The 25878-nt window shown below is 38.1% G+C and overlaps 1 protein-coding gene across 11 annotated transcripts in view; it reads left to right on the forward strand.

Annotated features, from left to right (window-relative positions):
- LOC124595060 (mitogen-activated protein kinase kinase kinase kinase 5) overlaps positions 1-4031 on the forward strand; it is a 307956-nt gene extending 303925 nt beyond the window's left edge. For all 11 annotated transcript variants that reach the window (XM_047133627.1, XM_047133632.1, XM_047133629.1 and 8 more), the window contains 2 exons: positions 2547-2673; positions 2762-4031. In XM_047133627.1, coding sequence (XP_046989583.1) covers positions 2547-2673; positions 2762-2870 — 236 coding nt within the window. In that variant the 3' untranslated portion in view covers positions 2871-4031. The remainder of the gene's footprint in view (positions 1-2546; positions 2674-2761) is intronic.
- The last annotated feature ends 21847 nt before the right edge of the window (positions 4032-25878 follow it).

Consider the following 25878-nt stretch of genomic DNA (forward strand, 5'->3'; position numbering starts at 1 on the left):
CTTCCACATGCCATTCATGAGTGGAGGAGAGAAAGGGGGACCAGTTAGTGGTACAAGAAGTATCCTCCACCACACAGTTAGGTGGCTGGCAGAGTATGATGTAGATGCAGCTGCAGATCTTTCTGTACATATCTAGGACTTTATTGAATTTTTGAACATTCGATCCAACTCTAGTGATGTGAGCCAGGCAAATGCCCAGTAGGCAGGGCATTTATAAATGGACATTTGCCCGAGAATTTGTCCAAAGCAATTTTAAATGCCCAAAATTTGGGTACTTATAAACAAATATTTTTTATAGTTTTTACTGCTAGCATGTGTAATTTACCTATTAAAATAAGGGATGGGATGACACTCACGATATCAAAAGTTAGTAAATGTTTACACTGCAATTGACATATATAATTTGTTGCCTATGTTACTAAGAACAAAAGGAAAGGAGAGGGAAGCATGGTTTTGTTTTACTAGCATTACAGCTTTCTGTACCAAGGAAGGACATTTGCTGCTTACAGCTGCTTCTCATTTATAATGTCCTTTTTCTTTTTACCAGTTCTACTTCTCATTTATAATGTAATTTTTCTTTTTACCAGTTCTACTTCTCTCTCTCTCTCTCTCTCTCTCTCTCTCTCTCTCTCTCTCTCTCACACACACACACACACACACACACACACACACACACACACACACACACACACACATTTTGGACTGCTGTGTAGTGATATATATTTTTTTAAAAAATGTTTAAAAAACCACACACACAAACATTGTCTCCAGGTCATTGCCTTGTAATGTAACAAACTTTATATCCGTGTCAGATGTCTAAATATTATTGAAGAATGATTATTAATAGCAAAATTCTTACTGAAGGCTTTAAATAGCTGGCATGTGTTTCTTGATGATAAATTCATTCTTAAATATTAAATTGTTTTCAGTGGGAAAAAATGGCATTATTGTCAGATGTAGCAACATTTGAGACGGACTATAGTTTTCTATTCTGCTCCTTTCTTTCTCTAACTTCCATATGATTGCATTCCTGTGAAGATAAAATTGACCTAATTAAATATGTAAAAACTTATGTTTATAGTCTAATATATTTCCCAAAATAACTTTCCCCTAACTTTCAGGTAACTTTTTCAACTTGGTTGCCCAACCACTAAGGAAGCAGTGTTGCAAAACACCTTTTTCAAAACAAAATATCAGCTTAAAATTTTTTTATAACTTCCACTTATCAGTTAATCTTTAAAATGCATAAATGCTCGGCATTCATGAATTTTGGGCATTTTCCAAGGCATTTATCCTGGCCATTTACCCCAACTTATATACCCAGGAATTTTACACCACTACCCAGCTATGACCAATATTCAAGAGTTATGGATGGAAGTTGAATTAGAATGACTCCTCAATCCTTTTGGCATTTTGTGGAGTCTGGGCCATGACACAGTGCAGCTATCATTGGAATGAAAGCGATTGCTGTTTTTGCATAAAAAATATTGTTGATTTTGTACTTTCCTGGTAATTAGTTGTAATCATCATGGGTGCTAATGACACATTGGCATTTTCCTTTATACAAACAACAACAACATTGACAAATTGGGACACCAACATTTTTCCCAGCTTCTGACCAAAATTTGCTTTGCTATAATTCAGGAAATACTGTACAGCCTCAATTTTGCCTGTTCCTAAACTATTTTCAAACAAATGTCTATGAGACTGAATCGCAACACCTGCACATTTGAAGCAGTCAGAAGGCAAGAGAAGAGGTATTTGCATGCTCCCACAAACAACTTTTATATTTACAGTATGTAAGGAGACACCAAAAGTGGGCTGTGGAGAACTGGAATCCACTGTCTCTCATGATGCCTATACTTCAATTATGTGCAGCATTGTTCTCGTTGTAGATTTTAAGGAGCCTTGTGGGAATATTGTCTGCAAGATACAGTACAAGCAGAAAGAAGTTTTGTTCTTTGTTTTTTGGGAGTGGGATGGGTTGTTTTAATGAAACAGGAATGGCCCCCCTAGGTTGAGATGACAGCTGCCCTGAATCAGATTTTTTACAATAAGTAGCTTTACTCCAAGTTTGCAAGTTGTTTAACAGTTTGATGACTGCTCTGTCTTACAAAATCACAAATCTCATGTCCACTAGACTAAAACCTTAACTAGTTACTTGAGAAACATTCATGCCAGTAGGAAATCTGGACAAGCCTATATAGTCCCCAGAATTTTACACTGTTAATAATTTCTGAGACTGCCTGAAATAATGGACCCCAAATATAATGTACGACACCCACAGTTTCTGGCTAACCCGTGTGAGTTATTGTGGTAAGGCTATTGCTCACTGATGCATTCTACATCCAGAACATTGTAAAGGGTAGTAGAGCTGTTACATGATGCTAGGTTGGGGATCAATAATTTTTGTATATTGATCTCAGTTAATTACAATAGCCATTGAAGAATTTTAAACATACTTCAGTGGTTATTTCTTATGTTGAAGATTTGATTCCTTATATATTGTAATTAGTGTACTTACTGTTATGCTTATCTTCTTGCAGTCTGCCTACCAGATAGTGTTCTTGCATTTCACAAGCATGGAATGCAAGGTAGAAGTTTCAAAAATGGGGAGATAACTCAGGAAATAACTGATAAAAGTAGAATATACAGGTTACTTGGTTCTGACAAGTAAGTTCTACCAAATCTTGTAATTATCAATTCATTGTTGTCTTGTCTTTTTTGTGATGACAGGATATTTTTTTCTTTTCGTTTACAGGGTTGTGGTTTTAGAAAGTCATTCGTGCCAAGAAATTCAAAGAGGTGGCACCCTTACAGAAGAAGGTGCTGACCTGTACATACTAGCTGGCCATGAAGCAAGCTATTAGTTCAATTCTGCACAACTGTGATCAAATAAACTTTTAAGTTTTAAAAACATCTAAGACTATTGATGGAGTATTTAGCCTGTTTCTTTAACAGAATTCCAGGACCCACACGGGCAGTTGTAAATAATATTTAACAATGAAAAGAAAACCTGCATGCACACAAGTGTACAACTAGTCGAAGTTTTATATTCAACTGCAGTTTATGAAACTTTTCTTGGTTAAGCTGCTGTTCCTGTCCCTATTATAAAACACTGTAATATATATTTTTCGTACTGTTCATGCTCTAATAGTGCACACTTCTCTTGTTATAGGTTGTTTTAATTACATAACTTGGTGACGAACCACTTCTCCCCATTTCCATCATCATTGCTCAGTTTTCATAGAATTAGAATATTCTGATGATGAGTGACATTATTTAATTTGCAGTTATGTTGGTAGTTTATGTGGCTGAGATGAAGTTATTGGTGTGTGTATATGAGAGTTCAAGCTGTTGTGAAATATCTTTCATTGTTATTCTCATCAGATGAATTTTGCTACAGATTTATTATATGAGTACCAAAAATAACAAACTTTGTGATATTGAAAAAATAATGTACATGTTGTTCATTAGTCAAGAAAGGTAGTGCTATTCCCCAGAAAAGTTGTGAATATAAAGCTTTATATTTTGGCTATATCTGTATGTAAGTATGTATGTATGTACGTATGTATTTATGTAAATATTATGAATAGACATTGGAAGAAGTTATTTAAATAAGAGACATAAATATGATGATATTATCACTATGGTTCACTCTAAGAACTTACATTTCATGTGAAATGCACATTCTGTTTTCATCATATCACTTGTAATATTTGTTCAAGAACTCATTCGCACAATTTTTAAAGTATTTATACTCATTTTCATTACCTTATTTCTACACTGTATACTAGCTTTGTTGTTTTCTTACGATGTACTGAGGAGTCATTTTGTATTACTGCATGTGAGTGAGGTCAAACATATGTGATAAACCTTTTTCAGTATTGTTAAGTGTAATTATTTAAGACAGGCAAATTCTTTGTATTACTGCACATAGACCAGATCCCTTAAACTGTAAATATATTTTATTATGTCTTGGGACCTTGATTCTAAAAATGAAATTAAATCTGCAATAATTACTGCAGAAATGAAATCTCTTCTCATTTTGTAAAAAGACTCCACACCTTTTTAGAAAAATTAGAATAACTAGCATTTTGGATTAAACTTTGTGCTGTGTTTTGCAAATTCAGGTGCAGGCATCCAAGCATGGTGTAAAATCAGATGGAAATTATGTTGGCACAGTAAAATAAATTATTGGGTACTCATAACTTCTATAGAATATTCAGTTGCAGTTGGATAAGCATCTGAGTTTGGAGATTTCCTCTTGACAAGTATCAGTAATGTAAAGCTCAATTGAGCTAACATTGTGGTAACTGAACAGAAACCATGTCATAACCACAAGAAATACACTACTGACGAACAAAACAGTAACCTGAGCAGTGAGAACATAGGCATTTTAAAAAATCTCAAACTTTAAGTTACGATTCTTGGCAATAGATACAGGCAATTTCATGACTGTATTCATTCACCCATTTAGTAAGTGAGAATTTCTCACAATCACTTGGAAGACTCAAATTAGTATTGTTTCATTTGTGTGTGTGTGTGTGTGTGTGTGTGTGTGTACGCGCGTGCGCACGCATTTAATACAGCCAAGTTGTAAATGTGGAAAATGTTTAGAAGCTTGTGAAATTAGGTATTACATGAGATTATTGATAATCAGAAGAATTGATCAAATAAGGAAAGATGACTTCAAGCAATGTGCCAGTGAGAAAAAATGCCCTTTAGAGAACATAATTAATTGAAGAGAGAGAATGCTTAGCCCAATACTACAATGTCAAGTCAATGCAAAAAAAAAAAAAAAAAAAAAAACTATGATTGAAGGAAAGTATCACATTTGTGTGAGCATGGATATGAATGTATAAAGCAGATTGTTGATGTAGGTTGCAGCAGGTCTTTTACCACAGCCATAGGTACAGAAGATTCAATTGCTAAAATTCAGCTTTTAGATAAATGTTGAGTTTCTTTTTCTTTCTGTTTTTTACAGACCAAGTGAGATGTCATTATAGTAATCATGCTGCCAGTGTTAAAAAATCTGTCTGCATTCAAGCTTTCCATTGTTTCACTCAGTTATTTCAAGCAAATGCAGAAATAGTGCCTTTGAACAGTACATGGCCATTTCCCTTCCATATCATTGTCAGATTGGAGCTTGTGTTCTGCCTCTATAACCTCATCATTCACGAGGATTTAATGTCATTCTTCCCTCCTTTTCACTATTACAGTCAGACAAAAATCACTGTCAAGATTTAGGGTTTCTGTGATTTTTCTTAATTGCTTCAGGCAAATGCTGGGATGGTTCCTTTGAAAAGGACACAGCAGTTTTCCTTCCCTGTCCTTTCATAATCCAAGCTTGTACCCCCTCTCTTATGACCACATTGTCGATGAGGCATTAAAATTTAATCTTTCTTCCTGTGAAATGCCCTCTTCAGTGACGGGACGAATCTGCCATATTTCCATGTATATTAAGCAGTGAAACTACTATTTGTGGCCTTAGTTCATCTTGAAGTGTGCCACTGAGAAAATTTATACTAGTTAGCTAAGAAGCATAAATTAATGAATGTTTTGTGTAACATGCAGTAATGAATACTTCAGATCAGCAGTAAGCTCTAGTTACATAATTACTTTTTCCTCAGTGAGCTATATTTTCCACATAATACTTGAACAGCATGAGAGCTATTGTGTTGCATACAAATGATGCAGCTGCAGCCTGCAGAATGATTCAGCTCGGTTTCTGAGATGTATAGTGTGACGATATGGACTCAGTCATTCCACAAGTGCAAGAAGAAATTATAAGTTCTTTATTTTTGGACTGTTAATGCATAGCATGAGTCACCTAAATCATAACCCTCCTGAAACTTCATACTTGGTTCACAATGATGCTAAATTTTCAGCAAATGCTGGTAGTTGTAATCATATAATCTAGCCTCATATTAGCCCTTTTAGTGCCAAATACGATCTGATCGTGATCCAGATTTTCGGCGAAAAATGCCAGTAACGATCCGATCGTGATGCCTTTCTCATTCATTTTTTCCGCGCTTGAAAGCAAAGTTGTTAGTATTTCCTAGCGAATGAGAAAGGCATCACGATCAGATCGTTACTGGCATTTTTCGCCGAAAATCTGGATCACGATCAGATCGTATTTGGCACTAAAAGGGTTAGTGTAAATGAAAACTCTTTTTTTGTGCACCATTTCATTGTGAAAAATAGCATGTTGTATGCAACTTCACTTTTCTTTCAGCAAGCTCTTGAGTCCTATTAATAAAAGTTGTACATCATTTTTGAAACAACCCCATTGCTTTAAAATCTTGGCAGATTGTGAAATGTTACAGACATTATGACTTGTGCTGTAGAATTGCACTACACAGACTTCTTGAAATATATTTCTTACAAGTTCATTGTTAAGCTTATCCATTACAGATGTTTAAGAACCTGTGACTGTTTATTTAATATAAATATTTTCATTGTCGGCAGGCTTTACAAAATCATATTATATAATAAATGTGATATTTCTGTGATATATGATATTCTTATTAAATACTTAAAAATTGTTTTGCACCATTTGCAGCTCTATACTATGTAGGAGTATCCTCTCTTGATACTGCACAGCCCTCAAATTACCCTCACCGAGTGAGCCGTGTGTGCTAACCACTGGACTTGCATTCCGGAGGACGACGGCTAAGATTCATATCCAACAGTCCAGATTTAGATTTTCCATGATTTCCCAAAATTGTTTCAGGCAAATGCTGGGATGGTTCCTTTGAAAAGTACATAGCAGTTTTCTATCTCTGTCCTTTCATAATCCAAACTTGTGCTCCCTCTCTAATGACCACACTGTCGATGAGGTATTAAACTTTAATCTTTCTTCCTTTGAATTACCCTCTTCAGTGATGCGAAGTATCTGTCATCTATATATTATACTAGCCCAAAACTTGACAACCCTCGTTCCTGGTGAATAGAAGGGGCTGCATGTCTGAGACATACATTATTCCCTTTAAACAGTCAGCATTGGTTCTGTTTCATTCTCCTCCAGATACCTCTGAGCTATAATTTATAGGTGGCATTCATCAGCTGGTGTTGACCTTGAGTTACCACTATGATGTAGATGTTCAATGTTTTGTATCTCACAACAGCAGTTAACTCTTTGAATGATACCACTTGTTTGTACCAGTTTGGCAGGTACATCCTCATGCTAACAACCCTTCTTGCCATAAAGCAGTGCATACATGGTGTGAGCTTGAATTGACCCTTTAACACTTGTTGACAGACTTGACACTGTACACAATATTCTTTGTTCCCTTCATGATTAAATCAATAGTACTACTGTACAATTGCTGTATTGGGCACTAAATAAGAAGCCACCAGCTGATAAACCAGTTTATTTGACACATTTTGGGTAGAACCCATCCTCAGACAGTTGTCAATATCCTGGTGATAAAATATATCTAAAAACTAAGATGATGTGACTTGGCAAACGAAAGCACTGGCAGGTCGATAGACACACAAACAAACACAAACTTGCACACAAAATTCAAGCTTTCGCAACCAACGGTTGCTTCGTCAGGGAAGAGGGAAGGAGAGGGAAAGACGAAAGGATGTGGGTTTTAAGGGAGAGGGTAAGGAGTCATTCCAATCCCGGGAGCGGAAAGACCCACCCTAGGGCATTGTCTGCTTGTGTCTGTATATGTGTGGATGGATATGTGTGTGTGTGTGTGTGTGCGCGAGTGTGTGCCCGTCCTTTTTTCCCACTAGGGTGGGTCTTTCCGCTCCCGGGATTGGAATGACTCGTTACCCTCTCCCTTAAAACCCACAACCTTTCGTCTTTCTCTCTCCTTCCCTCTTTCCTGACGAAGCAACCATTGGTTGCGAAAGCTTGAATTTTGTGTGTATGTTTGTATTTGTTTGTATGTCTATCGACCTGCCAGCGCTTTCGTTTGGTAAGTCACATCATCTTTGTTTTTAGATATATTTATCCCACGTGGAATGTTTCCCTCTATTATATTCATATCCTGGTGATAAGTTATATAAAGACAATATGTAACAAATAAAGCTGTCATGGTAGACTTGTTTGTAACATGCTGTCTTTATATATCTGGTCACCAAGGTGTTCATGACAGTCTGAGGATGGGTTCTACCCTAAACACATCAAATAAAGTAATTGGTTTATCAGCTGATAGCTTCTTATTTGGTGACCAATACAGCAATTGTGCAATACTCATATTGATTTGCAGTACGGTGGCATTTTTCCTGCCTGAATTTGTCACAATTACAAGTTCATGATTAAAGACGCAGTGCACCCTATTGAACTACTTTCATACTGCAGTTTTAATTTTATCCCCATTACAATGTTGGTTGTGTGCATTGATTTCCTGTTGCCAAAGGAGTACAGAGGTATGGAAAAAAAAATCATGAACTATGGAAGTCGTGGGAATGGCGTAACACATTTTTGGACCAAGTTAGTAATTAATAATCGTGGATAGCAGAAAATTGTTTGAAATATTTTTGACAGTTTTATTGTTACTTTCTGTGTTTTGTTTTAAGGAAAAACTAAGTAATTAATGTTATTATTTGAGTTGTTATATCACACATTTTTTCTAGTCATGGGAAGAAGCAATGAAAAGTAGAGATGATTATACTATTAAAAGAATCATCTTTATTGTGATATATGGAAAGTACATTTCATATGTATCAGTAACTGTTTTGTAAATCTATATTGGTGATAGTTATGTAGAATATGTAATTAATTAAGGCTTGACACCTGCTGTATTATGCACATCTTTTTACATTGTCATTGATTAATATTCTTCTTCTTCTTCTTCCTCTCTCTCTCTCTCTCTCTCTCTCTCTCTCTCTCTCTCTCTCCCTCTCCCTCTTTCTCTCTCTCTCTCTCACGACAGCAGAGATTTCCTGCTTAAAATAGATGACCGATAAAGTCCTCCTCCAGCTTGTTTTCTAATATCAAATATCCATATTCATCTAGGTCTTCCACTACTTCTTTAAAGCAGACATTAGTAGGCAAAAAAGTAATAAACAGCAGCCTAAGTTGCAGTTTGATTTATTCTCTAGAGCTGTTTCAGCTAACTGTTGTTTAACATTGTCCTATTTTTATGTCATAACAACTGATCCATTAGAAACCAATAATTTCCAAACAGTATCCTGCCTAATTTGTTTTAATCGACTGTCTGTTCTTTGATGTCATATAAATCAGAACATCCCACATGAGGTTACTCTGAGCTTAAGTAAAAATGCAGAGTATACAGCAGTGAAAACTAAAGTGCATTTCTGTCTTCAAAAACACCTCATGATACTGTCACACAGGTATTGGCAGTGTGCGCTCTTGCATTACCCTAGGTCTTTTTTTAGTTGTTAGAATCTCTGAAAAATGTAGTAGTAAATTGTTCAAACTTAAATCAAAAGTTATGGTTTGGAGGAAAAAATCGGTCCAGTAATTTGTGTTTCCACATTATGCAAAAGCTCTTGATGTAACTGATGAGCATTTTCAGAATTTCTGCAAGTTCATGTATCCCAATAAATGTAGCTGTGCTTCACCAGATTAAAAAACCACATTTCAGGATCAGCATCTTCAATATGCACAGCATGCAATAACCAGTTGCAGTGCTGATGTCAAGCAAAAGTATCTTGATTGGTCAATAGGCGCACTACTGTTACTCTGTAACATTCCAGTTACGCTTTGTGGGCAGCTCTGTGAGTTGATGCTGCTGGACACTCTAAAGTGCTAGATGTCACAATGATTTTTTTGGACATCTTTCTAAGACTGATTGTAACACATCTACTTTATTCTCACCCAAAACTGGTGTGTGTCTCACCCCGCTGTCCGAGCAATGGATCAAAGCAGTATGGGGTTATTGGAGCCTGCATTTGGTATTGGTTCCCCTGCAGTGCTCAAGAAAGCATTTGTGTTGTAAGTGAAATATCCTCCACTATGACATACATATTTTTTCAGGTTTACCTTTGTGTTCTTAAATTGAAGTATAAATATTATTTATTTCGAAAGTATGACAGCTGTATTCAAGAAGAGGCCAAATGATTTTCCAAACATATACTGAGCAAGATAGTAATTCCCCACACTGATTTCTTTCTCTGAAGATGCAGGTAACTCCTCATGGAATGATGGGAGCAAGAAGAAAATAGAGGGTGAGCATTTTTGGTTACTCGAGTGGAAACATGAAGAGACTGCTGAAAGCCCACTCCAAATACTGGCAAAAAATACATCTATAATTGCAAAAAAGATTATAAAGCTCCATGGTGACAAGATGACAAGAGCTGACTCTTAGTTCAAATGTGAATAAAGGGAAAAGAAGGGGAAAAGCCACACACACAAAATATATATCATGAATTTTTGCTGATGACAAGTAGACAGTAAGGGAATAATTTTAGAAAATTGTGTATGAGATCAGGGAAAAATCTTTGTAATCAGTCTTATGAACAACATTCCAATCAAGAATGCCCTTTTTGAAGTAAAACAAATAAATTAAAGCAACGGGAAGGTCTTTATGAAAGAATTCCTGGACTTCCCTCGACCATTGTTATCATCTTAGTAAACAAAACTGTCCTCCATGCTGTCCCTAAAGTCTTTTAGGCTTGCAATTTAGATTTCAGCTGTATGGATTTTACTGTGAAAAATGTAAACTATTCGGTTAGGGTTATATTAATTTCTCGCTTGATATAACAAATGAACTTCAGCATAAGTACTGTAAGGACACTTTACTTATTTGAGTTTTACTGATCTTTTAGAGCTGTTTGACAACCAATATTTGCAAAATCGGCATTTCAATCAAATTTCCCTGACCATGAGCAATGGAACTCAAGTACTGTACATGTAGTTTTCTTTGATTTCTTGTTGCCTAATCTTTGTTTCTTTGTACTTTTTTGGTCCTCTTCAAACTTAAACCATTTCTGTTGTGTCGCATTTCCAGCACATCCAGTTACTTTTTCTCACCTGGGAAAGTAGCACAGTAGTTAAGGCACTGACTATTACACACACCAAAAAATGTTTTGCATCACCTCAGTTCTGGGAGTTCCGGAACCTGTAAAGAAAATTGGAATAGAGAACGACGTAAACATCCTTTCCGCCCTTTTTATTGCTCATGAAAACCACACATTGCATGTTGTACCACCATACAGCGGGACCTTCAGAGATGGTGGTCCAAATTGCTGTACACACCGATATCTCTAATACCCAGTAGCACACCCTCTTGCATTGATGCATGCCTGTATTCATCATGGCACACTATCCACAAGTTCATTAAGGCAATGTTGGTCCAGATTGTCCCATTCCTCAACTGAGATTCGATGTTAATCCCTCAGAGTGGTTGGTGGGTCACATCACAAACGGCCCTTTTCAATCTATCCCAGGCATGTTCGTTAGGATTCATGTCTGGAGAACATTCTTGTCAAGCAATGTCATTTTCCTGAAGGAAGTCATTCACAAGATGTGCAGACGGGAGTGTGAATTGTCATTCATGAAGACAAATGCCTCGCCAATACGCTGCGAATAAGGTTGCACTATCGGTCGGAGGATGGCATTCACGTATTGTACAGCCATTACGGCACCTACCATGACCACCAGCGGCATATGTCAGCCCCACATAGTGCCGCTGCAAAATGATTGAAGCAGAGATGGTATGTGGCATGACTACTTTCACAGTTGTTCTAGCCTCTGATGGGGTAGGAAAAGCCTGTGACAGGACAGGAATGGGAAGTGCTGGGCGGGTGGATTTGACATGTCTCTCACCTCAGGCTTCCACAAGGGGTGTGGTGGGAGGATTAGTGGTGTGTGGGGATATGGCCTGGGAAATCTGTTTGTGGACTAGGTCTGAGGGATAGTGCCTGCCTGTGAACGCCTTTGTGATACCATCAGCATACTGGGCAATGAAGTTCTTGTCACTGAAGGTGTGCTGTACCCAGGTGGCCAGGCTGTATGGGATGGATTTTTTGGTGTGGAAGGGATGGCAGCTGTTGAAATGCAGGTATTGTTGGAGGTTGGTGTGGTTAGACAGAGGTGTGGATGGAGCCACAAGACAGGAGGTAGTCAGTGTCCAGGAAGATGACACTCTAGGTTGAGGAGGACCAGGTGAAGTGGACAGGAGTGAAGGTATTGAGGTTGAGATGGAATAAGGATAGGGTATCTTGGTCCTCAGTCCAGACAATGAAGATATCATCAGTGAACCTGAACCGTACCAGGGTTTGGGATTCTGGGAAGCTAGAAATGTTTTCTTTAATTGCCCCATAAATAGGTTAGCATAGGAGAGTGTCATTCAGGTGCCCATGGCTGTGATGCAGATGTTTGTATACCTTCCCTTCAAAGGAGTAGTAGTCTATTAAGATAAAGTTAGTATGGTGTATGAAGATTAAGGTAGTGGTTTAGGAGTCCAAAGGACATTGGGTGAGGTAGTGTTCAATAGCAGCAACACCATAGGCATGAGGGATGTTGGTGTATAGGGAAATCGCACCAACAGTGATGACTAGGGATTCTGGAACTAGAGGGTTGAGGATGGGGGAAGTTGATTGAGGTTGAGAAGGAATAAGGATAGGGTGTCTTGGTCCTGAGTCCAGACAATGAAGATATCATCAGTGTACCTGAACTGTACCAGGGTTTGGGATTCTGGGAAGCTAGAAATGTTTTCTCTAATTGCCCCATAAATAGGTTAGCATAGGAGGGTGTCCACCAGGATGAATGTGCACTGCCAAACTGTGGCCAAGAGCAAAGTGGACCACCCTGTGGCACAAAATGCAGCTGAACATAACATGCTTGACTTCAATGGCTGCTTCCAACCCAGCCCATCTGGATCCTCCCCTCCACCACCAGCTTTTCTGAAATGTGCAAACGGGAGTTATCCTTACCACACATTCTCCACTTCCGAAATTATTCTGGCCTCAACCTACGATAACGACTGTCCCCATACCCTTCACCCATCAGTTTCCGCCCCCCCCCCCCCCTGTCTTATCACCTCCTCCCAATTCACATCCCCTCAGCCTCATTGTGCACTGCTCTCGGCCAACTTACCAGTCTTTTCCCCTCCTCTGCTCCTCTCCGTCATTGCACCCCTTCCCTCACAGTCTCCCATCACTGCACCTGGCAGCTTTGTTCTGTTGTCTTCTAGTCCTTGCACACACTGCCAGACTGAGAGTCTCTTCCCCCACCTATACCCTGCTATTCTTGCCCCTTCCTTGCTGCTTTCATTCCATAGAGTAGTTGCAGTCTGCCCAAAGCAGTCTGAGTAGTTGTCTTGTGAACAAGAGGTGTGCCTGCTAGTGTGAATGTGTGTGTGTCTTCTATTCTTTTATGAAGAAGGCTTGCGCAGACTGCTCAGTGTGTAACAGTCTTTTCATTGTGCCTGTCAGCAACTCAGCATGTCATGTTTATGATGATTAGCAATCTGTCCTTTTTATAGTTGTTGATATTCCAATCTGGACTATCTATCGCTTGAAACTGTTCTAGCTACATAGTGTCCATTGCTTCATCAACTATCATGCTAAACTTCAGCCATACTTCATCTACATGCTCCAGCTCAGAGCTGAATGTTTCAAGTTCCTCTTAGAAATATGATTCTACTGCTATGTTATTTAGTTTAATGAACATGTAATCTTTGTACTTGTTTTATAGACTTTTTTACTTTGGTAATCATTGGTGCTACAACTACCTCATGATCACAGGTACAAGTTTAAGCAATACACATCTTAAAAGAGGTAGTGTATATTTGTTGTCTTTAGATCTAATATAATTCCACCATCAGTGAGTTTCTGAGTTATCTGTTCTAGGTGATTTTCAGAAAAGGTGGTTAGTATTGTTTCATAAGGTATCTTAATGTGACTGCTACTTACGAAATTGTAATTATACCAACTGATTGTTGCATGATTATTGTCCCCACTATGATTGGGCAACATACCTGTTAAGGAGCTGAAAGTTTCTCTAAAGTTTTTATTATGTCTAGGGAGTGAGTCTGATGATTGATAAAAAACTCCAATAATAACATTATGCTGACTCTTGATACTTGATGTTACCCAAACAGCTTCTCTGTGTATCTGAGTTTCTTATATACTGAGACAAACACACCACCTCTATTCCTCATTAGCATATCCTTTATGAATACACTTACATTTAGCCAAAAATCTCACTGATATCAGGTTCAGGTCTTAGCTAGTTTCCTTTACCTACTATATGTGGGCTCTGTTGCTTTTCTAAGAGTGCCCTTGTGTGAGTTTCACTCACTGTAAGCTATTTGGGTAGTAGCCTCTGATGTTAGCGCATTGCTGACCTATTTAGGGGACCCATACCACACTCAACCCTATGGCATTGATCTAGGAAGCTGCAGCCTAGCTTGTCCAGGACCTTTGAATTTTCCGGTTCAAGCCTTCTACTTGACTTGTAACTGGGGGCGTTGATGCATTCTGGGGACAATGCTGCAGATTGTGCGTTTCAGTGAAATTTCATCAGCAAGGTAGGTCGTTTCAATCCCTTTTTGGTTGTCACTGGAATGATCTCAGTATGACCTTGGAAGCCAGACTACATGCATTGTTCACTCCAGAGTGTGCGACAATCAGTAGTTGGCTGCACCCATATTTCCTCATTGGTTGCCAGAACAGTCTCTGTAACATGTTGAAAGTGGTCACTAGGTATATCCAGTGAGTGCACAAGATCATCCTTCATATACCTTGCTGCTATTTCCCTAAGGGACACCATTATTCACCATATATTTCAACTGTTAACAGACTCCTAAATTTTTACACTTCACTCCGCCCAACATGGTACAGTGCAGGGTTCCCAATAGGTAACTGTGCTTCATTGGCACAGTTTCAGTGAGAACAGCATCTCAAACTTGTTGGTTAGGGACATGGTTGAAGTATCCAGAGCTTTCCCTGGTCCCTAACTTCCATGTACAAGGCTCCCAGACTATCACTGACACATAATTCACAATCAAATGTGAAGAAAAGACCATATCCACAGGAGGGGTTGGTATTTAAGATATGTTTTGTATCTCTGGTACATTTATCTTGGAAACCATTCCAAAACAATCATTCTTTTTTACGCCCTGTGTTTTCCCACAGGAGAAACTTTTTATTTTTCAATCTGATGTACTCCAAGCATATGATTTTTGAAACTTCTTTCTCAGTTATACATACTGTTTTTTATTAAATCAGAATTCTACAGCACTGTTGGTTATTTCTCATTACAGTCATTCTGCTCAGAAATATTAATATTCAAATTCTTTGTAAAAACACAATTTTTTGCATGATTAAAACAAGTTTAATTGAATCACTCATTGCATTAGTTGATAAGTCGAGGAAATAAGTTTAGAGGTAGTGAAAGGAAAAGTGTTTCTCTTCAAATAATTAATTAATATTTATGCTCTTTTTCTCAGATGTATATCAGTGTTCAAGAAGCTTAATTGTGCATGTTTAAAGCATGATACATCAAACAAGTCTCTAGTATAGCCTCGACTTGTCCTCTTTCTACAAAGAAGTGTCAGATATAAGAATGCATAGGAACACATCTGTTTTCGCCAAATGTTACTGAAAAAGGCTAAATTATGACACTAGGAAATATACAAGTGACAGGCTCTAAATTTTGCACTGTTTTGCAATTCATAAATCTTTTTCTCCTATAAAAAGATCATGCAAGGCACTGCATATGAAGCACAATCTATGTAATGTTGCTGTTTTCCAGAACAACAACAAATAAAAATAATTCTATAATAAGATAAAATGGAACATGAGATAAAGTGCACTGAGGTGACAAAAGTCATGGGATAATGATAGGCATATACATGAACAGCAGTAGTATCACACATACGAGGTATAATAAAAGGGCAGTGCATCAGCAGAGCTGTCGTTTGTACTCAGGTGATTCATGTGAGGTAGTTTTCCACATAATTATGGCTGCGCAATGGGAATTAACAGACTTTGAATGTGGAATGGTAGTTGGAGCTAGATACATGGAGCATTTCATTTTGGAAAGCATTAAGGAATTCAATACTCAGAGATACACAGTGTCTAGAGTGTGCCAAGAAAACCAAGTTTCAAGCATTACCTCTCATCATGGACAATGCGGTGGCTGATGGCCTTCACTTAATGACCAAGAGTAGCAGTATTTGCATAGAGTTATCAATGTTAACAGACAAGCAATGCTGTTTGAAATAACCACAGAAATCGAATGGGATGTATGACGAACATATCTTTTAGGACAGCGTGACGAAATTTGGCATTAATGGGCACGGCAGCAGAACACCAATATGAGTGCCTTTGCTAAGAGCACAACGTAGACTGCAGCACTTCTCCTGAGCTTGTGACCATACTAGTTAGACCCCTGATGACTGGAAAACCATGGCCTGGTCAGATGAGTCCCAATTTCAGTTGGAAAGAGCTGATGGTAGTGTTTGCGTCTGTATCAGCCCCTTGAAGCCAAGGACCCAAGTTGTCAACAAGACATTGTGCAGGCTGGTTGTGGCTCCAAATGGTGTGGGCTGTGCTTACATGAAATGGACTCTGGGTCCTCTGGCCCACCTGAACCAACCATTGACTGGAAATGGTTATGTTTGACTACTTGGAGACCAATTGCAGCCAGTCATGGATTTTATGTTTTGTGGACTTCATCTTCCCAAACAATTATGTCATGTCACCAGGCCACAATTGTTTGAAGAACATTCTGGACAATTCAAGCAAATGATTTGGCCACCCAGTATGCCCGACGTGAATTCCGTTGAACATTTATGGGACATAATACAGAGGTCAGTTCATACACAATATCCTGCACTGTCAACACTTTTGCAATTATGGATGGCTATAGAGGTAACCTGGCTCAATTTTTTAGCAGGAGACTTCCAATGACTTGTTGAGTCCATACCACGTTGAGTTGATGCACTATGCTGGGGAAAAGCAAGTCTGTGGGGAAAAGCAAGTCTGACATAATATTAGAAGATATCCCATGACTTTCGTCACCTCAGTGTATTGATGTAAACCAGTAAACAGTCAAATCCACCTTAACCAGAAGTACTATAGGATTAAATCGCTTGACATTAAAGAAACAAGACAGACTTGCTTTTAATAACCATTACTACAACTTAATATAGAGTTACTTCAATCTTCTGGTAAATATTTCAAAATTAAACTCCAATGTTGAAGGAAAAACAATGACTGCATGGATCATCATCTCGTCAACCCTAGTCCTCTGCGCATTCCTTGTCACAAGATGACCAATTCATTATCTTCATAGAAGGAACTCTGTCCTATTAGAATGCACTGCTTTATTTTTTGAGTGCCCTGGAGGCTTTTTGTATCAACCTGCATCTACAGCTATGCACCACAAGCCACGTTATGATGTGTAGCAGAGGGTACTTTGAGTACCAGTGTCGCATCCCCATTTTCCTGTTCCAGTCATGTATGGTTCACGAGAACAACAATTGCTCGTAAACCTCTGTGTGGGCTTGACTTATTTTATCTTGATTGTCTTTTTGCAAGATATATGTAGCAGGAAGCAATATATTGATTGGTTGACTCTTCTAGGAATGTACACACTCAGAACTTTAGCAGTAGACTATACCATGATGAAGAACACATCTCTTGCAGTGTCTGCCACTCGAATTGGCTGAATGTGATGTTTTCGAGCTTGCTAAATGAGCCTGTGATGAAACATGCTGCTCCTCTTTGGATCTTCTCTACTGCTAATACATCTGCAGAACAGTTTATTTTATTTACATAAAATGCAAATGCAACATCCAGGATAAGTTCTTCATCAGGTGCAACGAGCTTTCTTTAAGTCGGTTGGATGATATCATAAGAGGTCACAGTTGGAATAAAACACTTCCAATACAGACATGAGAAGATTTCCACTGTATGCCTTTTGCGTGGGTAATATTATGCCTTCAGAGCCAGTTTATGGGAAAGAAAATGTGCGCTGAATTCCTTGACTTCCATGTGAACACTAGCACTTACTAATTCAGTTTTACCTTGAGTAAGCAAATTCACTGAGCTATTCTAGAGAGAAAAATATTTTCTCTTTGCTATTATCCAAAGTGCGGCTTTTCTGAGCAACAGATCCTCTTGTAAAATTGTGACCACCAGTTGAAAAAATTGAGATTGTCATTACAAGTGACTGTATTTACAGTCTTTTATTGTTTACACTCACCTTACAGAGTAAGGAATTATATTGTTCTGGCACATAACCACTGTCTGATCTTCTGACTTCACATTTCACAACATCAATGTCCCAGTCAGCTGGAAGAAATGAATGACATTATGGGGAAGCAGTGAATGATCTCTCACAACATAAAGTGAATCAGTGCAATCAGAAGTTGAATAACAGCATGGTTTTTATATTGACCCCTGCAGTTGTCTGAAAAAATATACAATTCTTTCACTAATCAGAGGCTCTTATTCTGAAGATAATAACGATTATGAATACAAAATATGTTCACCCACAGATGCCTATAATAAAAAATTTATTGCACTGATTTGGCAAGGGAAAGTTCTGCATAAAATTGAAGTACATTCCAAGCACATCATCTCATTCTTTACTTTTTTTCCCAGCACTTATTGCATTTTGGAATAAAATTTATTTCTACAACATTTATGATCTTTAAGTTCTCCAAAAGCAGCTCTTGAGATACTTGGACTTCTTACTTTCCTTCTTACCCTGTCCGGTACGTCTCCCTTGGCCCAGGGTTCTGAATGACTTTTCCAAACTCTACCCCTTTTCCTAAACCTCACCAGTTTTTTTTTCCTTCACCCTTTTTTCCTTTCTTTTCAACCCTTATGCCAGAAGAAGGAACCACTGGTTCTGAAAGCTTGGAAACTCTAATACCTTCTATATGTGTGTTCACTTGCTGCCACTTGGTGAGTAGATTTTGCTATCCAGCCAAATGCAGTACATTATTTTTACACTGAAATGAGCACCCAGATACTTTTTCCCAGTGAAGTGTACCTTTAGTTGGGAAGAACTGAATATGTTCTTGGTTCAGATGCAATTCTTGCATAAATTGAAGGGGGGGGGGGGGGGGGGGGAGAAAGGGAAAGGAAGGGTAGGAACTGATGATACCAGCTGTAACCAGTGTACATTCTGGACACAGTGTTAATCACAAATGCGCAGCCTATCTTGGCATACCCTCAGCTGACCCACATACCCACCTACCTAGCGCCACCACTTATCTACTGTCTCCGTCCATGCTTGCTAATTTTAGATTCTCGCTAGAGGTTGAACATAAATGTGAATCTGCACTGATGATTGGGAATTCATAGCCCATTCAATTAAGTGAATGTGTAGTGTCTGTTCTTCCAGACATGTCCAAAAGGACAGAGACCACGTGTAATCCGCAGCTGTGATATGTATAATTAAAATTGGAGGTGGAAGTCTGAGAAAGGGAAAGCAAGGGAAGGAAATGATAAAGTCAACTGCATCAGGACTTTCTGCTGAATCAGCAGCAACGAGTGAAAATGTGTGCTGCTGATTCCACAGTATGTCCCGATGCAGCTGATATCATTAGTTCCTTCCCTTCCCTTCCCTTCCCTTTCCTTTCCTTTCCTTCTCTCCCACACACCTTCAGTTTACATAATATGTATCACAGCTAGGGATTGCATGTGGGATCTGCTCTTTGTCATGTCGAAAGAACAGACACCGCATATTCATATGTAATTTTTCTCCTGGGCTAGTATTCCATTTTCTTCTGTCTTTTGGAGAGTCTTTCTGATAGAGGAAAATTACACAGTTGCTCAACTGGCTTCTTCCCTATATTGTACAGACTAGCAAATGGCTTCTTAAACAAATCTGCCTTTGTACTATTGCTCTTAATGACATGGTCTTGATGAGAACCATTCCTTAAGATTACACACTGACCCGGGTCATCTGTAGTTTATTTGTTGGAGACCTATTAGTATTTGTAAGTGAATATCTGGTTCATTTCTGTTAGTGTATGAGTTCATTGTTGTGATTGCAATCATGAAATATTCATCATTTAGTGTCTCAAAACATCTTTTGCCCCAGCTTAAAAGATAAAAACATACTTTTTAATATTACCTTAAACCTTGTTAGTGTAACAGAAAGACAGCTGTAACCATTCACAAAATGTATTCAAGTTTGCTACTGACTCATATGGTTCTCATGGTTTTTCCAGCCCAGTTGACATGTTGCATACCTCTCACCTCACTGTTCTTTATTACATTTTCCCCAGAACTCACCATATTGGCTGTCATGTGTGCGCCTTTCAGTGACTTCAATGCAGAAAGGGCGGAAGTCTCTGACTTACCCCATTCCTGTAATGACCGTGTTGCCTGTGATAGTGTCTCTACATTTAAACCAAGAGACTTGTGCCATTCTCTCACAGAAGCATGCATACAAAGCCAAAGAAAGCTATGGTCTTCTTAACTCAGTTTTGTAATTTTTGTGGTTTGCCCCCTTTCTGCAGTGATCAATTCAGCTGTAACACATGACTGTAATTTAATGATAACAGGACCTCATGTCTATAATAATTCAGCAGCTGGCATAAAATACGTCTGCTGGCCTGAATTTCAAAGTTCCTGCTTTAAATAACATTCCATCAATGAGTAACAGAATCTTTTTGTGTATTACTGTGTAAATATATCCACTCAAAAAGCTTTTTCTGGATTGAATCTTAGATATTTCCAACTAAATGAGTCTGCTATGTTTTGTAATGACTTTGTTCAAAAAAGTAATACATACTGTTTTGTATTAATTCACTGTTTATTATCTTTTTCCTTCATAGACAAGCAGTAACAATGAAGTTTACTGAAAGCTTCACAAGCTATTTGACAATGTAAATTTTTTTTCCCTGTTGATGAATCTATGAGAATCCATCGGAAAGATTAGATTAATTTGTAATGCTGTTGACTATATGCACATAGATTCTGTGGTGCATAATGTCAAAACTTTGACAGCCCATAGAGGTCAGATATATAAGAGATACAATATAAAAATACAGTACTGAAATAAGCTGGCGCTTACTGATGTTTATCATCAGCTTTCGAGAGGTTGATGGAACCCTGTTAGCTTACTTTACTTGACACTGTCTACCACATACATATTGTTACCTGGTACTTTAGACCAAATGAAGTATTCATTACAAGTGAATCGTATTTGTTTCTTGCATAGCTCATCATGTGTAACCTTTCTCCCCAGATAAGAGTTCATGCACTTTTTCTGTTATATCTTCTTTGGCTTAGATGTTAAAAAAATCGCTGAGCTTTCAACTGTTGTTCATCACATTTTGTTTATCCCAGATTCTGTGGTAAGTAGTTCTGCATTCAGCTCATTCATTTTATTCCTTCTTTTGCTTTTGGACAGAGAGATTGTCATCTAAGAAACTTACTATTGCTTTCTATTCCCCTTGTACATAAAAAAACTTATGTGCAGCTCTGACATACCAGTGGAACAATGGTGAGGTGAAGTGGGACTCCAAATCCCCATTTGGCCATCCAGATGCTGGTTGTTCGAAGAAATTTCAAGCTTTCAGCTGATTGTTGTGAACTACACTCTGCAATATTTAAATGGACACCCGGCAGTCAACCTCAGATGAGCCATCACAGACTGATGAAGATATATTCCATTCCTTAATATGTAGTACACTGCAAGTATTCTATTCATGTGTCAAAATCATGTTGACAGATGGACTACACTACCCAGGACAGTGCCCTTACTGGTGGAAATATGGAACTTGGCTGTCCTCAGCATTACTGCCCACCACGACCACTGCACACACTGTTGTCTTTGCTTTGAGTAAATCATTTCTATGATGGGGTTACACACATTATCCAGCTGGCCACCTCTGTCACAGTTCATCAGATTTTCTACCACAGGTATTTCCATGGATTCTTTAATAATGAAGATCCAAAAAGACACTGCTGTGGCCAAAATTATTGTTCTGCACTTTGATTTTAAAATTCTAGCCTTCTTCATTCTCCTGATACACACCATCTTAACCAACCCCCTTCCCAACATCCAAATGGGAAACTAGTTTATTTCAGATTTTTTTACAGAGGAAGTGGCCAGCATGATATTAGTATAGAAGACTTTATGTTCTGCAGTTACACTTTTCAAGTTTAATGGTGTGGTTGCACCCATGACAGTTATCAGTGTAAATTCCTCTTGCAGTTTATGCTACAATCCCAAATAGTACTTTTGGTTAGGTGTTTACCCTGATAAAAAGTGATAGGATAAAATTTCCTGGATGTCACTGACGAAGGTGGAAGGGACATAAACCATTACTTTGGGGAAAAAATTGCAGCTTATCTATACAGCATATGCATTTGCATTTATTTCCAATTTCTTGTCTTATGGTTGTGGGCAATGTGTTAAAGGTGTCTGAACCATGAAGATGTCTCAATACCAATACACAAATAATTTGTGCATCTTGTTTATGGTAGTGTGTGTCACAGTTCAGAAGAAAACTTATTTTTATTGTGTTTGAAATTATGCAAATGAGTGAATCTCCTGAAATATAAGTGTAAGAATTCCAAGATCTTACTAAATGCTTTTGTTACCGATGCTACACAATATATTTATAGCTCGCTTTCCAGAATAAATACTCTTACTTCAGCTACATTAGTATATGATAACACTGCAAGGAAATGTAGATAAATTATACAAAATAAGCTAAACATTTTTGTCTGTAGGTCAATATATTAAGAGATCCTTCTCAGTACAAAGTAAGCATACTTTAATTATTCATGTGGTTATTCTCTTTTATATCATTATTGATCAGAATGCTAAGAAGATCTGTATGGGGTGTTTAATGTAGAGTATGGGCCAATAATGTCTCTTTCTCATATTCATTTCCTTTGCACTAAAGTGATTAAGTGATGTCACAAGCTTTCAGGGATGATGGAGAAAGATAAGTGTATCAATTTGATTAAGGGATTCTGGTCCAGAAACTATCAATTTGAAAGTCATAAGCAAAAGCTGTTCTGATATCTCCGACAGTGGAATACGTATACTGGAATTGTTGTTACTAAGATTTTAGGGTAGTGTAGTGTTACCTTTATTATCTTCTCCTCATTAGCTATTGAAACAACCTCGCTTTGTAATGTAATTTTAATTTTCACCCAAAGGCACATTCAACACAGCGCGGAAAAATACACGTCTTTTTTATCAAGACAAGAGAGAGAGTCATCAATTAGTTCTTAAAAAACAAAAACCTACGTAAAAGTAAAAAGACGAACAGAATTATTTATAAAATCGGTCGCTGGCGCAGCGCTCTTCTGCGTGCGCGATCGTAAATTATATCTTTGTATTGGCGGAGGCGCGGAAGTCAAAGTACCATTACAATGCCTCCTCTACTGACACGCTCCGCAAGCGAGCGTGGCAGTATAGAAAATTTACATAGATGCATATATATGAGGAAATAAGAAATTTACATATTACAAAAAATATTTTTGAGCACAATGCTCTTTGCATATCAGTCTTTGTATACAGTCTTTTTGGTGTGTATCTTCTTTAGGAGACATAACATTAATGTCTTTGAATTGCAGCGTATTATCGTTGCTTAGCACAGCGTTTGAATTTAGTTCACATGATTCGTGTTTACAATGGAATTAATTCGAACAATAAATGTTTCTATTATATTGCTCCAATGTCTTTAAACGTAGTATCGGATTCTGAGTGTGTGTGTGTGTGTACTGCCTGGATCTCTTGCGTGTGACTTGAAGAAAATCCAAAGTTTGTTCAATGTGTCAACACGAAATTGTGATCTCCAGCAGTCGAATTTTGGTGGCGTCTACCGGGGTATAAATGGTCAATGAGGGCACAGGAAACACCTCACTGCCTACGACAGGTGATGAGCTTGTCTTTTACACCAACCTGAAGATCTGCCGGCTTCCACAACACCATACACTTCAAAGCATATTGACATTACGTAAATATTGCTTGACCAGTATTCCATCACATTGGTTTCTTCTTTGCATTTTCGGTTCCATTTATATGAAACATGTGCTACATGCACAAGTCCTTTGCAGCTCATTAACATCTACTTAAAATACATTTCTTGATATAGTAAGTACATAAATATACAAATATTTACAATTAATCATTACATGAGATAGTTACATTGTTGTCACATAGCACATATACAGAATTAAATGAAAAATATAGTAAATTTTTACGTTACATTCAATATCATTGTGCTGACATGTGAATTACATTAAATTCAGATTGAAATATACATTTTATTTATTTATTTATTTTCGTTATACTTGCAACATTTGAAGATAATTGTGGCAACTCGCTAGAATATTCAACTTAAAATTCATCTTGCCTCCTGGAATAAAATTTACACGTATTTCAAGCTTCAAGACAGCCCTCTGTAGGAGGATAGGTTCATGGGATGGTTGCTAACTACTTCATAAATACTAGTAAAGTCATCCCCTACAGTGGACTACACAAAATGAAATATGATAAATAAAATACATGTTAACTTAATATAATGTAAAACTTCCTATACCTAATACCGTTTCTAAATGTGGTGTCCCCACTATTGCTGTTTCTAAAGCCCGGTCCACACGCAACGATCTGTCTGCGCAGACATCGGCGCAGATGTCTGTACATGCAAAGGATCGCTGCAAATGTGGTGTGTTCACACGACACAAACCCCAATCTACTACTCGCCCGCCATCTGTCGGTGTAGAAAAGAAATATCAGTGGCAAGCGACTACGCTCCCCGAAAACGTCAAAATTTAATTCAGTTATTTTGAAAAACAGAAATGGAGGAAGTTCTGTTGTGGTCTGTGTTCGCAACTTGTGTTGCAAAAAACATTCAGACCAACCGCAGGAAACAGAGAAAGCGGTCAAAATGGTGCAGGCAGTGGCTGCTAAAGCGAAAGCAGTTTTGTCACGTAAATTTACTGCGAGAGTTGCAGGGCGAACCTGTTTTGTTTTACATAACATCGTGTTCCATTTCCTCGCACATTGGCACTCCAATTTCATCTTCAATTGTACTCCTGCTTGGTCTTGGCGTTTCTTGATCACTAAGAAAGCCAAGTAGATCAAAATACCATAACGTTGGCTGGTATACTTGATCAACTCCTACACCAGATCTTCTAGATTTCTGAACTTTGGATAACTCTTTTCGGTAAACAGTTCGCTGACAGACTAATTTACTTGACTTGCCTTCATGAACTCATCTTTCAGGAAAGCGTAAATAGCTTCACATGTGTTGGGTATTATTTCACTCAATGCTTGTTTCGATATTGCAGATGAAAATTCCAAATCATTGTAGCTCCTTCCTGTTGCTAGGAATCTTAATGTTACTGCCAGGCGTTCATGAGGAGAAATTTCCCTTCTCATACAAGTATTTTTCTCATAATATGAGGGGTTACATGCTTTAAGAGATAATTATAAGTTTCGACATACATCCGCAAATAATTTCACCAGTTCGCAACGAAATTATTTTTTTATTACCGTTTCTCTGTTTGCCGAGGCGCCAACTGCCCGCAATTTTTCAATTAGAGCATTGTATGCTGCTGTCTTTTTGTCTCGATCACTATATTCTTTACTTTTAATCTTCCACAAACATGGGTGGTTTCTGTATATTTCAATGAATTCACTTACAAACTCTCGAGAACACTGACGAGTATCAGCCATTTTAATGCCCTGTGCACACAAATACAAACACTAGACTGAGCAAACAGCTGTTTCGCGCCAGATTTGCAACGATCTCCTGTCCACACGCTCCGACTTGTCTGCGCAGATGTGGTTTGAACCGACAGATTTGAGAGGTTTCGCTCAAACCTCCAACTCCAACTTCCAGGTTTGCACACACCTCAGGTTGGTGCAAATCGTCTGTTCACACGCAACGATCTGTCTGCGCAGATGTGATGTGCGCAGACATTTGCGCAGACAGATCGTTGCGTGTGGACGGG

The sequence above is a fragment of the Schistocerca americana genome, chromosome 2 (assembly GCF_021461395.2).
Source record: "Schistocerca americana isolate TAMUIC-IGC-003095 chromosome 2, iqSchAmer2.1, whole genome shotgun sequence".
Lineage (NCBI taxonomy): Eukaryota > Metazoa > Arthropoda > Insecta > Orthoptera > Acrididae > Schistocerca > Schistocerca americana.